This window comes from Panicum virgatum, chromosome 9N (assembly GCF_016808335.1).
Source record: "Panicum virgatum strain AP13 chromosome 9N, P.virgatum_v5, whole genome shotgun sequence".
Taxonomy (NCBI): Eukaryota; Viridiplantae; Streptophyta; class Magnoliopsida; order Poales; family Poaceae; genus Panicum; species Panicum virgatum.
This window is the reverse complement of record NC_053153.1, coordinates 76,305,245-76,322,003: the sequence shown is the minus strand read 5'-3', so window position 1 is coordinate 76,322,003 and position 16,759 is coordinate 76,305,245. Positions and strand designations below refer to the sequence as shown.

General features: G+C 49.5%; 2 protein-coding genes across 2 annotated transcripts; one reads left to right on the top strand and one right to left on the bottom strand.

The window, feature by feature from the left end:
- The first annotated feature begins 8,615 nt into the window (after positions 1-8,615).
- LOC120692552 (transcription factor bHLH94-like) lies at positions 8,616-10,431 on the top strand. Its single transcript, XM_039975877.1, has 3 exons — positions 8,616-9,231; positions 9,386-9,862; positions 10,044-10,431. The coding sequence occupies exons 1-3, from the start codon at positions 8,794-8,796 to the stop codon at positions 10,152-10,154; spliced, it is 1,026 nt and encodes a 341-aa protein (XP_039831811.1). The 5' UTR covers positions 8,616-8,793; the 3' UTR covers positions 10,155-10,431.
- Positions 10,432-11,126: 695 nt separating this feature from the next.
- Positions 11,127-14,407, bottom strand: LOC120689366 (arabinogalactan protein 1-like). The gene is made up of 2 exons (XM_039971655.1): positions 14,093-14,407; positions 11,127-11,180 (listed from the first exon to the last, which is right to left on the bottom strand). Exons 1-2 carry the CDS (start codon positions 14,405-14,407, stop codon positions 11,127-11,129), a joined length of 369 nt encoding a protein of 122 aa, XP_039827589.1.
- Positions 14,408-16,759: the final 2,352 nt, after the last annotated feature.

The window sequence follows — 16,759 nt, the reverse complement described above, 5'->3', positions numbered from 1 at the left end:
GAGCCTCCAATTAATAATAATAAGATAAGATAATACTTCGGTGTTGGTCCGAGACTTGCGGTGGCACTATAATACAATACGTTCCCATAACACTCCGGCCAAAAAAGATGGGAAAAACACAATCGCAGAGGACATTCTTTTTGTCAACCACAAACGAACACAAAAACGCCTGCTTGTAGCTGGCGGCCTATACTTTAGAAAGCAATTAGTCATGTCGATCTCGCAACTGGGCACAGGAGACCCATGCATACTTGCAGGGGTCGTCCTCACGATGAAGGCGATTGCAAGAATCTTTGAAACGAGCAAGCAAACGGCTGAGCACTGTCCTGGCAACTTGCAATAAACTTGGGCCGGTGAAAGGAAATGGCTGTTGCATAAACTAGCTGTGCCAAATGAACTGTCCAGGTAGCATCCTCCTCCAGCGCCACTCAAGTGCCAAGTGCCGTTTTGTTTAGGAGCGCGTAGCCGCGTAGGACCCGGGCAGGGACGGCAGAGAGGTTGGCAATGCTTCCAAACTTTGCATTTCACACTTGCAGCATTTCCTTGAGCAGATTGATCAAATCGCCCGCCTTACCTGCTGCCCCTATGCATGCATCCGAACTATCCCCCACACGAGATCCTCCCAGGATTTGCACTGACTAATGACCTTGTTTGCACACGTCGAACCGCCACCGGTAATGCGGCGCGCAGGTGTGTGGTTTCAGTCTTACTCTTGAGACGGGAAAGAAAAATCATGCTGCCAAGGCTGCGATGTGACTTTTGTTTCGATCGGCAGCATGGTGGTTTGGTATTCAAGCAAGGGATGAAGCCATCAACATTCAACAGGATGGAAACAAGGTCGCCGAGAATTGCGTTTGGCGCAGAGTACGTAGACGCCTACCTATGGTGTAGCAGCTGCTGCTGCTGCACGATGGAATTGACCTGCTTCTCTGTACGTTCCAAACAGAAAGGTGTATGTGTGTATGCATGTCTTCTCGCTCACTGCCAAAAAAAACAGCTCATTCGTCCGCGACTATTAGTACCGATCACGCTTTGATCCGATACTAACATACTCATTTAGTACCGGGCCTAAGCAACAGTAGCCATGGGAGTCATTTAGTACCGGCTGGATCCATCAGCCGGCACTAAAGTGTGCCATCGAAGCACATGGCAACGACTAAGTGGCAACTTATTACCGGCTGGAGTCACCAGCAGATACTAAATGGAGCCGAGTTCATTTTGTACCGACGGGTGGCTCCAGCCAGTACTAAGTTGGCAGCTTTAGTACCGACTAGAACCACCAGCTGGTACTAATGCGCCTACTATATATCAGGACGCCTTCTTCCTCCCCAAGCCCAAGCCCAAGCCAACCATTTGACCGAACTCGAGCCAAATAAATTACAATTTCTTGCATTTAATCCATATAGATATTAATTAAAAATATTGGTGTTTGCAATTGACAGATTTGGACACTTTGGACACTGGCAAAGCGCTTCATCGAACTGGAAAGAATAAAAGCAATTCAAGAATCAATCTGTGAATTCCTGATAGATGAGGTCATAAATCCAAACGGTGAATTTATGATGATCCTAGAATAAGTGTACGGGTCGAATTGATCGAAACAGGAGCGATGAAGAGGACAACTAATATTTTTTCAAATTTGTCGAAAAAAACTTATGTGCATGACAACTTGTAAATATTTTATGAATCCGGAGTGCGTTATTATATATTATAATTAATTATAATATTTTAAGTGTATATAAATTAATATGTATAGTCTTTCCTATGCTAGATACGAATACAGATGCGCTAGATATGAATACGAATACACAAACAGCCACAAATACGAAGAAGAATACAAATTAATTGAAACTGAAAAGGAAAGAATAGAAATCTAATCAAACAAAAAAATAGTGTCGGTTGTCACCAACCGGTACTAAATGGCCACACCAGGCGCTGCTGCGTGGCAACCATTTTAGTACCGGGCACTATGACCGGTACGAAGTGCTGGCGCCCTTAATACTGACCAGGCGGTACCGAGCGGGAAATCAGTATTAACCGGGAGTTCCACCCGGTACTAATGAGGAGTTTTTTAGCAGTGGCTGATCGTGTGGCCATTCTTCAATGACGGCCGGTCATCAAGAAGAAAGAAAATGGAAACAAGCATGCTAATTTCTCGAAGAAATGGCAACGGCGGCGATCTGCAGAACTGGCTAACACGAGGGTGCAAGCGTGTGTATCCACGGCAGTATCTTCCCTGATACGTAACGAGCACACACACCAGGACCACAGCATTAACGAATGTGCCAAGTGGAGCAGTGTAGGCAACTTCTTTTATCTCGTAGCATCATTCGTGGCATGTTAGCCTAAGCATTAGACAAAACTAGATTAGCACTAGTAATCTCCTCCGAGATCATTTTGGTTATGGGAACAATGCTTCTTTAGGGAGCACACTTTTGCTTGCATACCATGACTTCTTGATCCGTATCTTCTGACCAAATTAGGCATGCATGCATCAAGATCGCTTGTGATATACGTTACATTCAAGAATAACCACATAAATTCCACACGGGGTAGTCCAATCATATCGCCATGCAACAACCAAATCTACCGGATAACTGGAAGCATATATAATCTGAATGGTCCAGTTTTACAATTTATAGAGGAGTGATGATTTAATTTCTTGAAATAAAATGAAAAAAATATGCATCTAACTTTTATTGTATAACAAAGTGCTTCAAGAATAAAGGAAATTAATCAGTTTCGAAGGCATGAATAATTTTTTTGTATCTTTAGTGATACGTAACAAAGAACACCTCGAAACCACATGATTAACGTAACGTGCCAGTTGGACCAGTATGTTTCTTAGTCTTTTAGCATAATTTACTCAACATGGCATGTTAGTTAGCACTAGCCGCCTAAACCAAAATAGTGCTACTATCCTCCTTCTAGAATGGTAAGAATGCATTTCTAAGAGAACCAACTCTCGCATGCCATGATACCTTACTTCTTGATTCGTATCTTTTTGACAAAATTAGGCGTGCAACAAGATCAATATAATGGAGATTTTACAGGGATGGCCAAATATATTACACACAGGCTAGTTCGTTCATTGCATAATTATCAAGTTACTGGGACTTCATTATTTGTGGCTTTGTCATCCTGGATATGCTCTATTTAATTGGATTTTAGTTAAATCTCACTCTAAGATATATACCTACGTGCTGCTTATTGCCCCTAATATAATGGTCCAGTTTTACAGCAACAAAAAAAAGAACCTTCATCTTACAAATGTAAGTGATAATTTACAGAAATCAAATGGAAAAGTATAGCTCTAGTTTTTAGTTCTACAATCCAATGCTCTAAGACAGATGAAGTTCTTTTGACCTGGATTGATTGCAAGCATTAATTTTAGTTGTATCTTTATCGATACATAGCAAGAGCACACCGGAGCCACACAATTAACATAATGTGCCAATTGCAGCATAGTAGGATTTTTTTTAAGCTCATGTAGGATAATATACTCAACATGGCATGTTAGTAAGCGATCGAGTAAATCGGATTAGTACCACTAATATAATCCCCTTGCAGTATATTATTGTTATGGGATCGGATAAAGCATTTCTTAGAGAACACAGTTGCCACATCAATACACCCTCCATCCAAAAAAATAAGTTATTTTAGAAATTCTATGACAGGTTAACAAGGAGGTAAGATTATCTTACTTGCCCTTATTTTTAGCCAATTTGGCACTAATTGATTTCTACGTGCAAACAAACATACTTAATATAGGGTAAAATAATTTATTTTTGGGTCAAATTTTGAATCTAAAATAACCTTTTTTTGGAAAAGAGGAAGTGTGTGTGTGTGTGTGTATATATATATATATATATATATATATATCTGTGTGTGTGTGACCTGTAGCGGTTCGATTTTACACACAGGGATGAAGGATTTTTTTTAAGAGATGAGTGCTATGATTCTATCCACAAATGAAAATGGAAGCAAATACATCTGATTAATTTTAGTTGTGTAGTCTAGTCCTGCAAGAAAAGAAATTAGCTTGACCTCGATCAGAGCATGAAAGGAGACAACAATACACTGCTGACAAATATTGCCAAACTGACAGTCTGTCCAGACCAAAGCAATGGTATTAAAGTAAAAAAAGTAACGCAGAGCTAGCATTAACAAGTGATTAGTTATTGCTGTCCGTACAGTTTTAGTAATACAAGCATTTCAGTCTCCATCTGTAGAGATTCTCCGTAGAAGAGCATCCAAACATGACCATTATTAGCACCTCCAGGCAACACCATCTACAGTATATGACACTGAGAGATAGAATATACAGTAGTAGTAGTAGTACCTCACAGTCTCATGTCTAATTTTTTCTTCCTTTTCTTTTTCAGTTTTTGCGTCCACAAATGGATGTGAACAGAATGAACTGTTTAGGAAACAGACTGGTACGAGTACATGGGCAGAGCCGGAACGTGAGGAATAAATAAGAAAGAAGAAAATATATAGGCGCAAAAATTATTTTCTCTGGGACCTGAAGAAAAGAACAAATGATGCATCATGCGTGGGGACAATCCAGTGTTCTGGCGCCCATGGTTTCCCTAGCTCGTAGGAAATATATATATATTTGTCAGGAGGAGCGCGCGGTTTCATCCGTTCTCCCTGCTTGGACTGGATCTAACGTGTGCAGATCAACAATTAACAAATTGCAAGGGAACATTTGTTCTTATTCGTCCCCAGCATATGTCAGGAACAGTCTCAAGTTGTCTTTTTATAGACTATTAGACAGAGTAAAGTAATGATTGATATACCTTATCAGCAATTTCTTGGGAGGATTCCAAGAGGGCACCAGTTAGCGTTCCGTCTTTCTACTATATCATATCGTTCAGAAAACATGTACAAGTGGTTGTAATATTTTATATGTTGAAAAGCGAGATGTTCGGTCAGAAAACATGCATATGGCAGTGCATTATTCTCCAAAAAGTGCAGCTCCGACATCTAAAAGTCCATGTGTATGTACCTAGGTGCTAGTGTACCTAGGTAATTAGGTTCAGGATCAGGAGTCACCAACTTGTACTGTTGCCATGAAAGGCTGAAACGAGAGGTAAAAGTAAGCCAAATTTTCATTTCTTACCCATTTGCATTTGACAGCGCGAGAAAGGCTGTGTTTAGTTCTCCCAACTCCTCCAAATTTTCCAAACATTCCATCACATCGAAATCACGTCGAAACATTAAATATAGCAAATGACTCATGTATGGAGTACTAAATATAGGTAAATAAAAAAACTAATTGCATAATTTTGATGTACGTCACGAGACGAATTTTTTGAGCCTAGTTAGCCTATGGTAAGTCAATATTTACCACATATAAACGAAAAGTGTTATAGTATTTTTCACAAACAATTTTCACATCCTTTTCGGCTTTTGGCAACTAAACACGGCCAAAAAAGAAGCTATGCATGAAAAGTGACAGCCAGATTCGGTGTGTCAGAGAGACTTTATGCATGCACCTTTCGCTTTCTTTCCCCCTGTCCCTGACACGGCTATTTCTGCTCCCTCTACATGACGGGGCCAAGTTGATCGAGCTGTTCGTGAAAACGTCGTCTACGCGCAGTACATAGGAGTACACCAATGCCACGATGCACAGCAAGCAAGCATGCATCGACACCCATCAATTCCGATCCCGAGAATCGATCTAACCCAAAGCCAAAGGGGGCTCCCGCTCCATTCCACTCCGTATGTAATGTAACGTACAAGTCACTGCCGCCTGGAATCACGTAACGGACTTGTACGGGTAGTTCATGACGAATTGATGATTCCGTTGGAAGATGGACGCGATCATGGTCGAGTCTCTGAAGAAATTAAGGACTGGCAAGAGACGTTATTAAGCCTTGCGATGAACGATCGATCACATGAGGCCCAGTACTCGCCGGTCGCCGTTCGGCTCTGCAGCAACCGGCCGGCCGTCGAGCAGAGAACGAGACTGGCGACAGACGATCGCTTGCGCGCCATGGTATTGTCACGCCGCTCCGGCCCCCGTGCTCTGCTCGCAGAATCTCTCGATCCCCGCACCCGCTTCGACGACGCCCATTTTATTTGCAGGTAACGACTTAATATCAGAAGAAAGGGAGAAAAGACCGCTCGCGCCGGTGGCTCGAGCGACCGGCGAACCCTAGCCGCCGCCCCTACTCCGACGCCTCCCTCCGCCGCGCCGCCACCCGAGCGGGCAGCCGGAAGCCCACACGACTCGCGATGAAGGCTGCGGCGGGGCTCCTCCCGAGCTCTTCGGCGTTTCCAGGCGGGCACGGCCGCCTCGACCTCCGGAGGGTGCTCGCCGGCGCAGGCGGCGGCCTGCGGTGGCGAGCTCGCGGGGCTCCGGATCCGGCTCGGTGCCAACGGGATCCGGGGCCGCGTGGCCTGGGCGTGCGTGGGGAGGCTCAGGCATCTGCCGGCGCATGTGGACGCGGCGGGCCGGCCTCGGCGGCGGACGGGGAGTGTGCCGTGGGGGCTGCCGACGGGCGGGCGTAGGAGGTGCGGGCGGCTGCGGAGGCCGGATCCGGTGGCCGCAGCGGTGGATCCGTTGAGGAGTCCCCCCCAAGGGTGGATCTGCGGCCAGGGGCGGCGACCGCGCGCGCTCGGCTGGCGGCGGCTCCGGGCTGGCGGCGCTGGCGGCTGGCGCGCACGGCTGGTGGCAGCTCCGGGCTGGCGTGCGGGCAGCTGGCGGCGCAGGCGTGCGGGCGGCTGGCGGCACAGGTGTGCGCAGACGGCGGCGTGGCTTGTCGGCGGACGCGGTGGTGCGGTGTGGTGCCGGCGTGTTGCCGGGTCGCGAGGACGGCGGAGGGAGATGGAGCTTCAGCAGCGGGCTTTGTGGAGCTGTGACAGTGGCGTCTCTCGGTTGTGGCGGCCGCAGTGATGTTGCCGGCTTGAGGCGACGAACGCGTGCAGTGGGGTGCCGGCACTCCGGGCGAAAGCCCTCGTCAGATTCAATCTGGTGAAATGGCGGCGGCGCCTCCGGGCGTCGCTCTCCCTGTTGAGGGCGTCATTTTGGAGTTGCAACCCTCCTGCACGAGGTCTCTGGGTGAAAACCCGGTCCAGCTCCTGGATGAGCGACGGCGGTGCCTGTGGGCGTCGTGATCTTCTTGGAGGCGTCGTCTCTAGAGACACCGTTTGGCGACTTGGCAGGCCTGCTGCTCGCGATTTACTTCGGCCGGTGGTGACAATTCTGTCGGAGGGCGTGCGGAGAAGGGGGTTGCCTACATCACGCCAAGACGCCTGCTCTTCTGTTGGTGGCCGAGGGTCATCATTTGGCTGTTGTTCGCCTGCTTGCAGCGTTCCGCGGCGCCTGGAGCTGCGTGGCAGTCTCCAGTGCGGTGCGAGACAGCGTTTGAAGGACGGCGCTAGCGGCAACGACAATCAATGACGACTCGGCCTGCAGCGGATCGCAACGGGGTGTTCAGCACGGCTGAACCCTTCCGGTGCGGTACAACGTCGGAAGACGGCGCGGGCGACATCTTCGGTCTTCTGGCTTGAGGGCGGCGTCTTCGTGCAAGGGGGAAAGCAAGATGATCTCGAATCACGGAGGTGGTCTGGTGGCTTGGTTCAATTCCCGGGGCGGCGGGGCACCTCTTCTTCTGCCTCGACAGCAATCCCTGAAACGAGTACGGAGTGTGGTGCCGTGTGGCGGGTTGGAGGTTCCCGCACACGAGAGAGCCGTGCTGAGTGGCGGGTTGGAGGTCCCCGCGCACGCGAGAGTGGCGTCCAATGGCGGAAGTGGTGAGTCCCTCGCGCATTGGGTTGCTCTGGACTTGGTGTTTTTCATGCCGTCGGGCGGTCGGTTTGGGTGCAGCAACACTGCGGTGTTGGGTACTGCACGACAGTGGCCTCCTGGTGTGGTGGTGTCTGCCCCTTCTGCTCCTCTATCAACGCTGAAACACTTTAGTTGTTTCGATAGCCGCAAGAGGGCGATGGTAGGTGGAAGCTGCGGTTGTGCCTTTTCTCCTTTGTCGTCGTTGTGAATAGAGTTTGGCCGTGTTGATGTCCCAATCCAACCAGCCAATGAGTATAGTTGAGCGGTAACCTGTATTAACATCCCAATCCAACTGAGCAAGTTTGTTGTTTTCTTTTCTTTTTGTTTCCTGCCTATGGCCTCTCAGAGTCGTAGTCTTGTATTTTTTTCTATATCAATAGAAACGCACTCGTCGAATGCCGTTCGTTCAAAAAAAATTGCAGGTAACACCCTCAAGGCGATCGAGTTCGCAACCCCGCCCACCCGTGGTGCCAGTGCCAGCGCAGCCTGGCCTGGCTGCCTGTTCTCGAGCTCGGCCACCACCACCTAGGCCCACCAGCTCCGGCAACGAACAAAACCACCCGACCGCCGCGCCACGTCGCCCGCCGGATCCGCCTCCACCGTACCCCCTCTCTCTCCCGCTCGCCTGATCCCTCTCGGAGTCTCGGTTAATCGCGGGGAAAATCATTCATCGCCTGCCCGTCGCCCCGTCCATCCCCCCGAGCGCAAAAGCCGGCGCCCGGCGGCGGGGCCCGTGGCCACTCGGTGCCGCGTACGTGTCCGCCTCGCTCACCTCACCTCACCCCCGACCCGCTATAAAGCGCGGCTCGGCACACGCCACCCTTCGACCTCACATCAACCCGCCGGAGAGCCGGTCTCACTCCCGTGCCCGTACGCCGTGCGCGTCACCTTATTCGCCAGCCACCACACGCCGGCACAGCCGCACGAGCGGGCCAGCAAGGCCGTTTCGCGTCCCTCAGTGCGCGCGGGATCGGAGCGTCCGTTTGCCAGCGGCCATGGCGCTGGAGGCCGTGGTGTTCTCCCCGGCGGCGGCGGGCCATTTCGGCTACAGCCGCGGGGACTCGCCGTACGCGCTGCCCTGGTGCGACATGGGCGGCCTCGGCGACCTCTGCGCGGGGGGTTACTGGGACCAGGAGCTGGACGACGCGTGGGCGGCGGCGCCGGCCGTGTGGGACGTCGACTGGGCGGAGGCGGCGTCCAGGGACGACCACTCCTCGGACGCCTCCTCGGACCGGCAGCAGGGCAAGGAGGCGGCGCCCGAGCCGGCGCCGGCGGTGCGGAGGAAGCGGAGGCGCACCAAGGTCGTCAAGAACAAGGAGGAGATCGAGACCCAGCGGATGACCCACATTGCCGTCGAGCGCAACCGCCGCCGCCAGATGAACGAGTACCTCGCCGTGCTCCGCTCCCACATGCCGCCGTCCTACGCCCACAGGGTACGCCTACGTCCAGTCAGCAGTAACCTTAGATCCATCGATCACTGCCACAGTGCCACTACCATCTCAATCGCTCACCGTTACCAACTTAACAGTCTGGTCACGTTTTGCAATGCGGTAACAGCAGTGCTACGCTTTTGGTTCCTTTTTACAGGGTGACCAGGCATCGATCGTCGGTGGCGCCATCAACTACGTGAGGGAGCTGGAGCAACTGCTCCAGTCGCTCGAGGTCCAAAAGAGCATCAGGAATAACCGGCGGGGCGGCTCCACGGACGCCGCCGGCAGCAGCTCCTCCCCGTTCGCCGCCTTCTTCAGCTTCCCGCAGTACTCCACCTCGCCGGCTCACGGCAGCAGCAGCTCCACGAGCCTCGGCGGCTCGAGCAACACGAGCAATAATGCCGCCAGCAGCGACGTGTCCTCCGGCGGGTCGGCCGAGAGCGGCCGGCCGGCGGCGGTCGCGGACATCGAGGTGACGATGGTGGAAGGCCACGCGAGCCTCAAGGTGCTCGCGCGGCGGCGTCCCAAGCAGCTCCTGAAGCTCGTCGCCGGCCTGCACCAGCTGCGCATCCCGCCGCTGCACCTCAACATGACCACCGTCGACGCCATGGTCCTCTACACCTTCAGCCTCAAGGTAATTGCCAAACGTTACCCCTCGTCCGTACGGCTCGTGGTGGCTAGTTTAAGCCGGTCGAGACAAACCGGGCGTTTAGAGAAGTAGCACGCGCCGTGGCGCGCGCGGCCAGTGTTCGTTGGGTCTCCATTTCTATAAAACTGAAGCCGGTGATGGCATCACTTTCCCGATTGGATGGCAGGTGGAGGATGACTCCAAGATGGGGTCTGTTGAGGACATCGCCACCGCTGTGCATGAGATTCTCGGCAGCATCCAGCAGCAGCAGCAGGAGGAGGAGACCGCCGCCATGTGAAGCTCTGCACAGCACCTGCATCTATCTGCATGCCCTCCGAAAGCTGCACTGGCAGCGGCAGTGCCGTCCTGCCAGTGGAATCCCGTAGCCTGTACGTGTGACCGTGATCGCACACTGGGCACCTGAGCCACCACGCAGCATTGTCTGTCCATGGTCACAAGGGCTGTGTTTAGTTCCAAAATTTCTCTCTCCAAACTTCACTATTCACCTATCACATCAAAATCTTTTACCTCATGTATGGAGTATTAAATGTAGGTAAATAAAAAAACTAATTACATAGTTTTGATGTACACGACGAGAGGAATCTTTTGAGCCTAGTTAGATCATGTTAGGACAACAAATACCACAAACAAATGAAAAGTACTACAGTGTACTACAGTGTCCGATGTAACCTTTTTATCACCATTTTACGGATCTAAACACAGCCAATGATACACGTCAAGAATTTAGGCTGTAATCTAAGCACCTATTCACCTTCACCTAGCTCCGTTAACTTGGAGTGGACTACTTGTAGATTCAATTATTCACATATACAAATTTGCCTGAAGCTTAAGCATTCCTCTTTTCACTTTTGCCGTGGCATCTGTGGAGTGTAATGCGTTTCTGTGAACGGGTCTCGAGACAGACAGAATGATGGCTCGATGATGTCGTCAGTCAACAGTCATTTCCTTCTCTCTTTTTTTTTACCTCGCGAAGGAATAATGAACCCGTGGTGAATGCATGGTTCAGTACTTCAGTTTCAGTGTACTGTAGGAAGTAGTAGGACGGTGAATATGTTCTGCGGACAGAATGCGCAGTCGAGATGCGAGCATACACGGACAGGGTCCACACAGACAGCATGAGTGGTTTCGAGCTCTCTAGGGGCCAGAGATTCCATTGACCGCGAAACAGTACTGCCTGGGAATGTACATCGGTGTCTGTCTGTCCAGATGTCCCAAGGACTGCAAGATGACAGTAGTCTCGGTCCTGCTATTAGCACGTGGATTTCAGAAAACTTGGTGCCCCCTCATTTCTCATGTAAACAACCTGATTTACAAAATGTGGTTGCGTTATTTACAGCCTAATACAAGTTCTGAAGAAAAAGTCTCCAACATTTTACAAAAAAAACCCTGCGATTATATTCGGCAGTTGTTGAAACTTTCATTTCAGGCAAAACATTTGTGAGAAGATAAGGATACACGGTGGAATCGTATACAAATACAGGTTACGTGGCTGCTTCGGCCACGTCATGCATTTTTTCTTCAGACATGGGGACAAATGTGCAGAGAAAGCACTCGATCGTCTGGCGTCCAATTCGGCCAGGTGTTGCTAGAGTCTAATCGTGATGCGAAAGAAATGGACCCTGATCCGTTTGACACGTGCAACAGTAGCTCTGTATAGTAGACTACGAACTGAAAGCTAGCCTGGAGCCCTGGAACCCGCCAAGAGGACGGCTTCCCTTTTCTTGCAAGGTTCAATTAGAGTTGATCAAATGGGGGGAAAAAAAGGTCCAGGCGCTTCTACTTCACTGGATCACACACTCGTAACATACAGTGGTTTTTTCGTCCTGAGGTGAAGTGTCCATCCTTGAAAGCTAAGGTTCTCTGGCTTCCAGCTTACTTGACAAAATAAAAGGAGCCTTGCTTGCTTGAGCGAAATGGTAGGATGGGGTAGAAGGGCCGGGCAAACTTCCAAGAGTTCACACTGTGCTTCATGTCACCAGGTTATTACGTGCACTAGACCATCGATCGGTTGTATGCATACGTGTATGTAAGTGGTCCCATCAAAAACAGGTTTCATGTTTGACGGATATTCCATGCTGATTCATTGACCAAGATGAAATTTTAGCAAGTTCTATTGGACTAGGGAAATCTTGTATTTTTTTTTTGAGAATAGGAAATCTTGTAAGTGAACTATATCAGAAAGGAATGCGACATAATTTTGACTGCTTATGGGCCAAGATTAGTATCAAAGAGCTCAAGGCCTTTTTTCCTTCAGTTTGTCACACTGGGCTTCGCCAACAGCCGAGGTACTTGTTCAGCCCATCTAAGTCCGAGTGGGCTTCACAAAAAAAGTTCAGCAGATCCGCGTTGGGTGGGCATCAAACGACGATCGATCGAGTGCTCTCTGAAAGTTAAGAAAATGACTGAAAGCTGAACGTTCAGATTCAGGCCCCGGGTAGCATTCGATCGCAGAAGATCTACATAGCACCGACGCAATTATGCAGGTACACATGCCATTTTGCTACTGATCACTACTGATGAATGAATGGTGATTGCATTGAATTATTCTGCAGACAATTTCTCTAAAAAAAAAATTCTGCAGACAAAATGCGCAGCAAGATCGATTTAATGATTCTGTGATTCCAATGCGACCGTGAAACTGTTACTGCCTGTGATTGTTCGAAGGACTCTAACGAAGGAAGTAGCCTCGCCCTCGTGTCTCCTAGCATGCACGTCAGAAATGTAGGTGCTCATATTGACGAACATCCTGAATTGTGAAATGTAATTACAGATCCGATGCGTAAACTCCGTGGAGAAGATGTCCCAGAATTTGACAGTTCAGAAAAAAAAAACGCAATTGTTCCACCGTCGTTGGAACTTCATTTCCGCCGAATCATCTGCGACGGTAAAGGATGTAGTATGGTGCCATGGTGGAATCGTATACATTTTACAGGTCTGATGACATGGGAACAGCTATTTTGGCCTGAAATCTAGTAGTGTTGAGAACGAAAAAGGACATTTTCGATCTGTATGAGTTAAAATTTGTTGAATGCTTTGTCGTTTGAATTTTTAGATTAATTTAGTAAAGTTTCCAAGCCGGCAAGCCAGCGGCAGTGGGGGGTTTGGCATCGATCGTCGATGAATTTGGATTTACGGAGGATAATCGTCCATAGACCACTGCTTGACTAGCAGTGGATGAGACCACAATAAATTATTAGTAGTTCAATCAGTATAAAATTATGGGGGTAGGGTTAGAGAGCTGCAGGATACCGTATTGTACTATTGTGTGTTTGGATACATGCCTCGCTCCACATTGGGCTCAAAGCGAACAGATCTGGTGGATCGTACCAGCTACAGCTAGTACAGAGCACACAACAAAAAAAACGAGTCACATGGCAGCAGGATCCGGGAGGGACGGCAATGGGAAAAGGAAAAGAAAGAAAGCTCGAAGCTTGCAAAGATTTCTCTTCAACAAAAAAAAAATGCTACTCCCTCCACACCGTTGACTTTTTTCTTCAATTTTGACCAATATTATTTAATTAATTGGTTAGTTAAATGAGTACCTTTAGTCCTTTACGTCTATTATCACGAATCTCTTTAATCTAATTTGAAGATTTAGCTATTTGCATAAATATTTGTAAAAAAATAAATAGTCAAATGAAAAAAAATTAATAATATTATATATTTAAAAACGGAGGGAGTACACTGCAAAGCAAGATGCCAAAGCCTTGGCAGCAGCATCTCGTGCGACCATTTGACTCCATTTGACTCCTGCTGCTCTGTTTTAAGCTATCGGAAAAGTGGAACTCGAGTCGAGATCGCCGCGCCATTCCGGACACTGTTTGGCATGCAGGTGAGCCGAAATCGGCAGCAATTTCAGATGCTGGATGAGCAACTTGCAGGCTCTGAATTACCGAACAGAGTTTGTGAGCCGCTCATCGTAGAGACGAAGAAGCCAAGCTTCAAGGATACTCATGGCAACGGGATGTAGTAGTAACAAATGAAAGAATTCCATTAATAATCATATCATCATGAACCATGCATGATGTGTACAGCACTCGGTGAATCCCCCCCTCAAATGTCCTCTCTCTCTCTGCTCTCTCATCATCGGTATCTAATAAAAAAGAATGGCAAAAAAGAATATGGCAGTATAAACAGCTCGAGATCCCATCACGCGTCCCCCATCTAGAACACGACGGCGGCGGCGGCAACAGCGGCGACGGCGACGAAGCTGACGGCGGAGGAGGCGGCGCCGTTCCCGGTGGGCGTGGCGGTGGGGGCGCCGGCGGGGGCGGAGACGGAGCTGGTCGGTGTCAGCGCGGAGGGCGCGGCCGCGGCGGGGCCCTCGGCGGCGGGCGGGGCCGGGGGAGAGGCCAGCGGGGACGGCGCCGAGGCGGTGGGCGGCTTCGCGGCCGGTGCCGGGGCGGTGGCCGGGGAGCGCGGCAGCGGGGCCATCCTGGGCGCCGGGGTGGGCGTCGCGGCCGGGGCCTGCGCGGCCGCGGTGACGGCGAGGAGGGCGACGATGGCGGCGACCACGGCGAAGCGAGCCATTGGGATGTTGTGGCGGCGAAGCTTTTGCCTGAGCTCTGTAGCAGGAGGAGAAGAAGATGTGCTGTGTGACTAGAGAGTGCTGATGAACTCCGATGGCTCCAGATGCGAGTTGTGAATCGGAAGCGAGGGGCGGGGGCGGGTATTTATAGCGGCAACTGGCGCTAACGTTCAAGTCTCCGGCCGTGGACGCCAGCCGCGTCTAGAGAAGAGAACCGCGTCTGACGTGCGGGGTGACAGCCTGTGGGACCCAGCTGTCATCCAGCGAGGCGAACGGGTCGCGGGTCGGCGCCGTCCAAACGGACGTTTTCCGCGTCGCGGGGCGGGGGACGGAGTCCAACGACTAGTTTCCGCGTGCACGTGGCGCCGCGTGATCGAGTTCGGACGGCGGGGATGCGCGGTCGGCACCTTTCGCGGCCGGTTAAGCGGCGGCGTCGCGGGCCGCGGCTGGCTCGGTCGGCCGTCCACAGCCGGACGACAGCTAGCCGTTGTGGTCGGTTTGAATTGTTTAACGGGCAAGAAAAGAAAAGGAGAGGCGCCCTGACAGATGGCGCCGCGGGATTCCTGGCAGGTTACCCTTACCCCGGCCATGTGACCGCTCCCTCCCTTCAACGGCGCGTAGAAACAACAAACGTGTCTGGAGTAGTTGGGAGCACGGAGAGACTGTAGGAGTAAACGCGGGTCCGGCAATGACAACCACGAAGATGATGCCGCGCCGCCTGGATTTACCGTTGCCCCAGAGGAAAACGAGCAGAGCGAGGTAACGGTACGTGGGAGTGTTTACAGCTAGTAAGAGCAAATACATTATATACGTCAGCGGTTTCATAGGTTGTTTCATGCGAATTCATGTAATTTTTTTTATCAAATGACGGAGAGAGAAGAAAGAGAGAACAAAATAGTTGTTTCACGAGACAACTACTTTATAGGCCAAAATTTAAGTCTATGAGACCATTTTTTAATCATTGTACGAGTTGTTATTGCCATACAACTCATAATCGCTCTGTTCAGCTGGCTTGTTAGCCAGCCAACTAGCATTATTTTTCTTTCACACCAAATCAGCATCAACCACTAACCAGCCAGAAAATGCTTAATTTCTCTTACAACAAATTAGAACCAGCTACCAGGCACAGCCAACCGAACAGAGCGAATATTTTTTTTTCTATACACAAATTATGAAATTATATATTACTATGAGACACCGACAACTCTATGTGTTATCTGTTATATCATTTCAAGATGATATGTGTGCATGAGACCGTCTATTAGACAATCAATGTACTTACCCTAAAAGCATTCGGAAATTACGGCGTCTCATCAGGTGGGCGCGCGGTCTGACCTCCGACAGTCAGCTTAGCTGGGAAGGCGGCAAGGAGCGGCGAAGGGAGCCAGCCAGCCAGGAGGATTTGCGGCAAGCTAAGCCAAAAAAGGAAAAAAAATAATAAGAGCAAGATTTCGCACCACTGGCATCGGCAAGGTGCATTCGTCTTTTGGCGAAAATTTTTCACGGGGGCATCCAAACACGGTCTTTGTCTGTCTGAAGAAAGCCCCTTGCCACTTTTTGTTTGGTTTGATTCCGTAGTACAACTACACAAACTTTGATAAATAATTAGAGGTACTAAATAAAGACAGTTTAGAAAACTAACTCCACAACCCTGTGCTACTTCGAGAGATGAATCTAATAAGGTCTTTGACCACACAATTAGAGGATGGTTACTGTAGCACCATTATAGCCAATCATCAATTAATTACCATAATTAGATTCGTTGCGCAAAATTACATCCATCCGTGAAAAATTTTTATAAATAAATTTTATTTAGTACTCTATACATGAAATTTTTTTTGTAGCGCGAGGAGCGAAAATCAACCAAACCGGGCCCTAACTCCACGTCACCACGTGAGCTGTGATGAGGTGTCGACTGTGGGTCTTGTTTGGTTTTTTCCACGCTACTCGCGCTACAAAAGAATCTTGCATGTATGAAGTATTAAATAAAATTTATTTGCAAAATCTTTTTGTAGATAGATATAATTTTTCGCGACGAATCTAATGACAGTAATTAATCGATAATTGGCTACAGTAATGCTACAGTAACCAACTTCTAATCGTGCGGTCAAAGACCTCATTAGATTCGTCTCGCGAAGTAACGCATGAGTTAGTTTTATAAAATGTTTTCATTTAGTACCCTAATTATTGATGAAAGTTTGGGCTATCTGTGCTACCGAGAGACAGAGAACCAAACAGAGCCGTGAACACGCAGATCCAGTAAGGCGCCGTCCAGACACAAGAGGCAGGCGCCTCCAACAAGCAACCGCGTAAGCCTTGTCGTCTTCAGCTGTGAGCAGCCGCATCAGCCACGG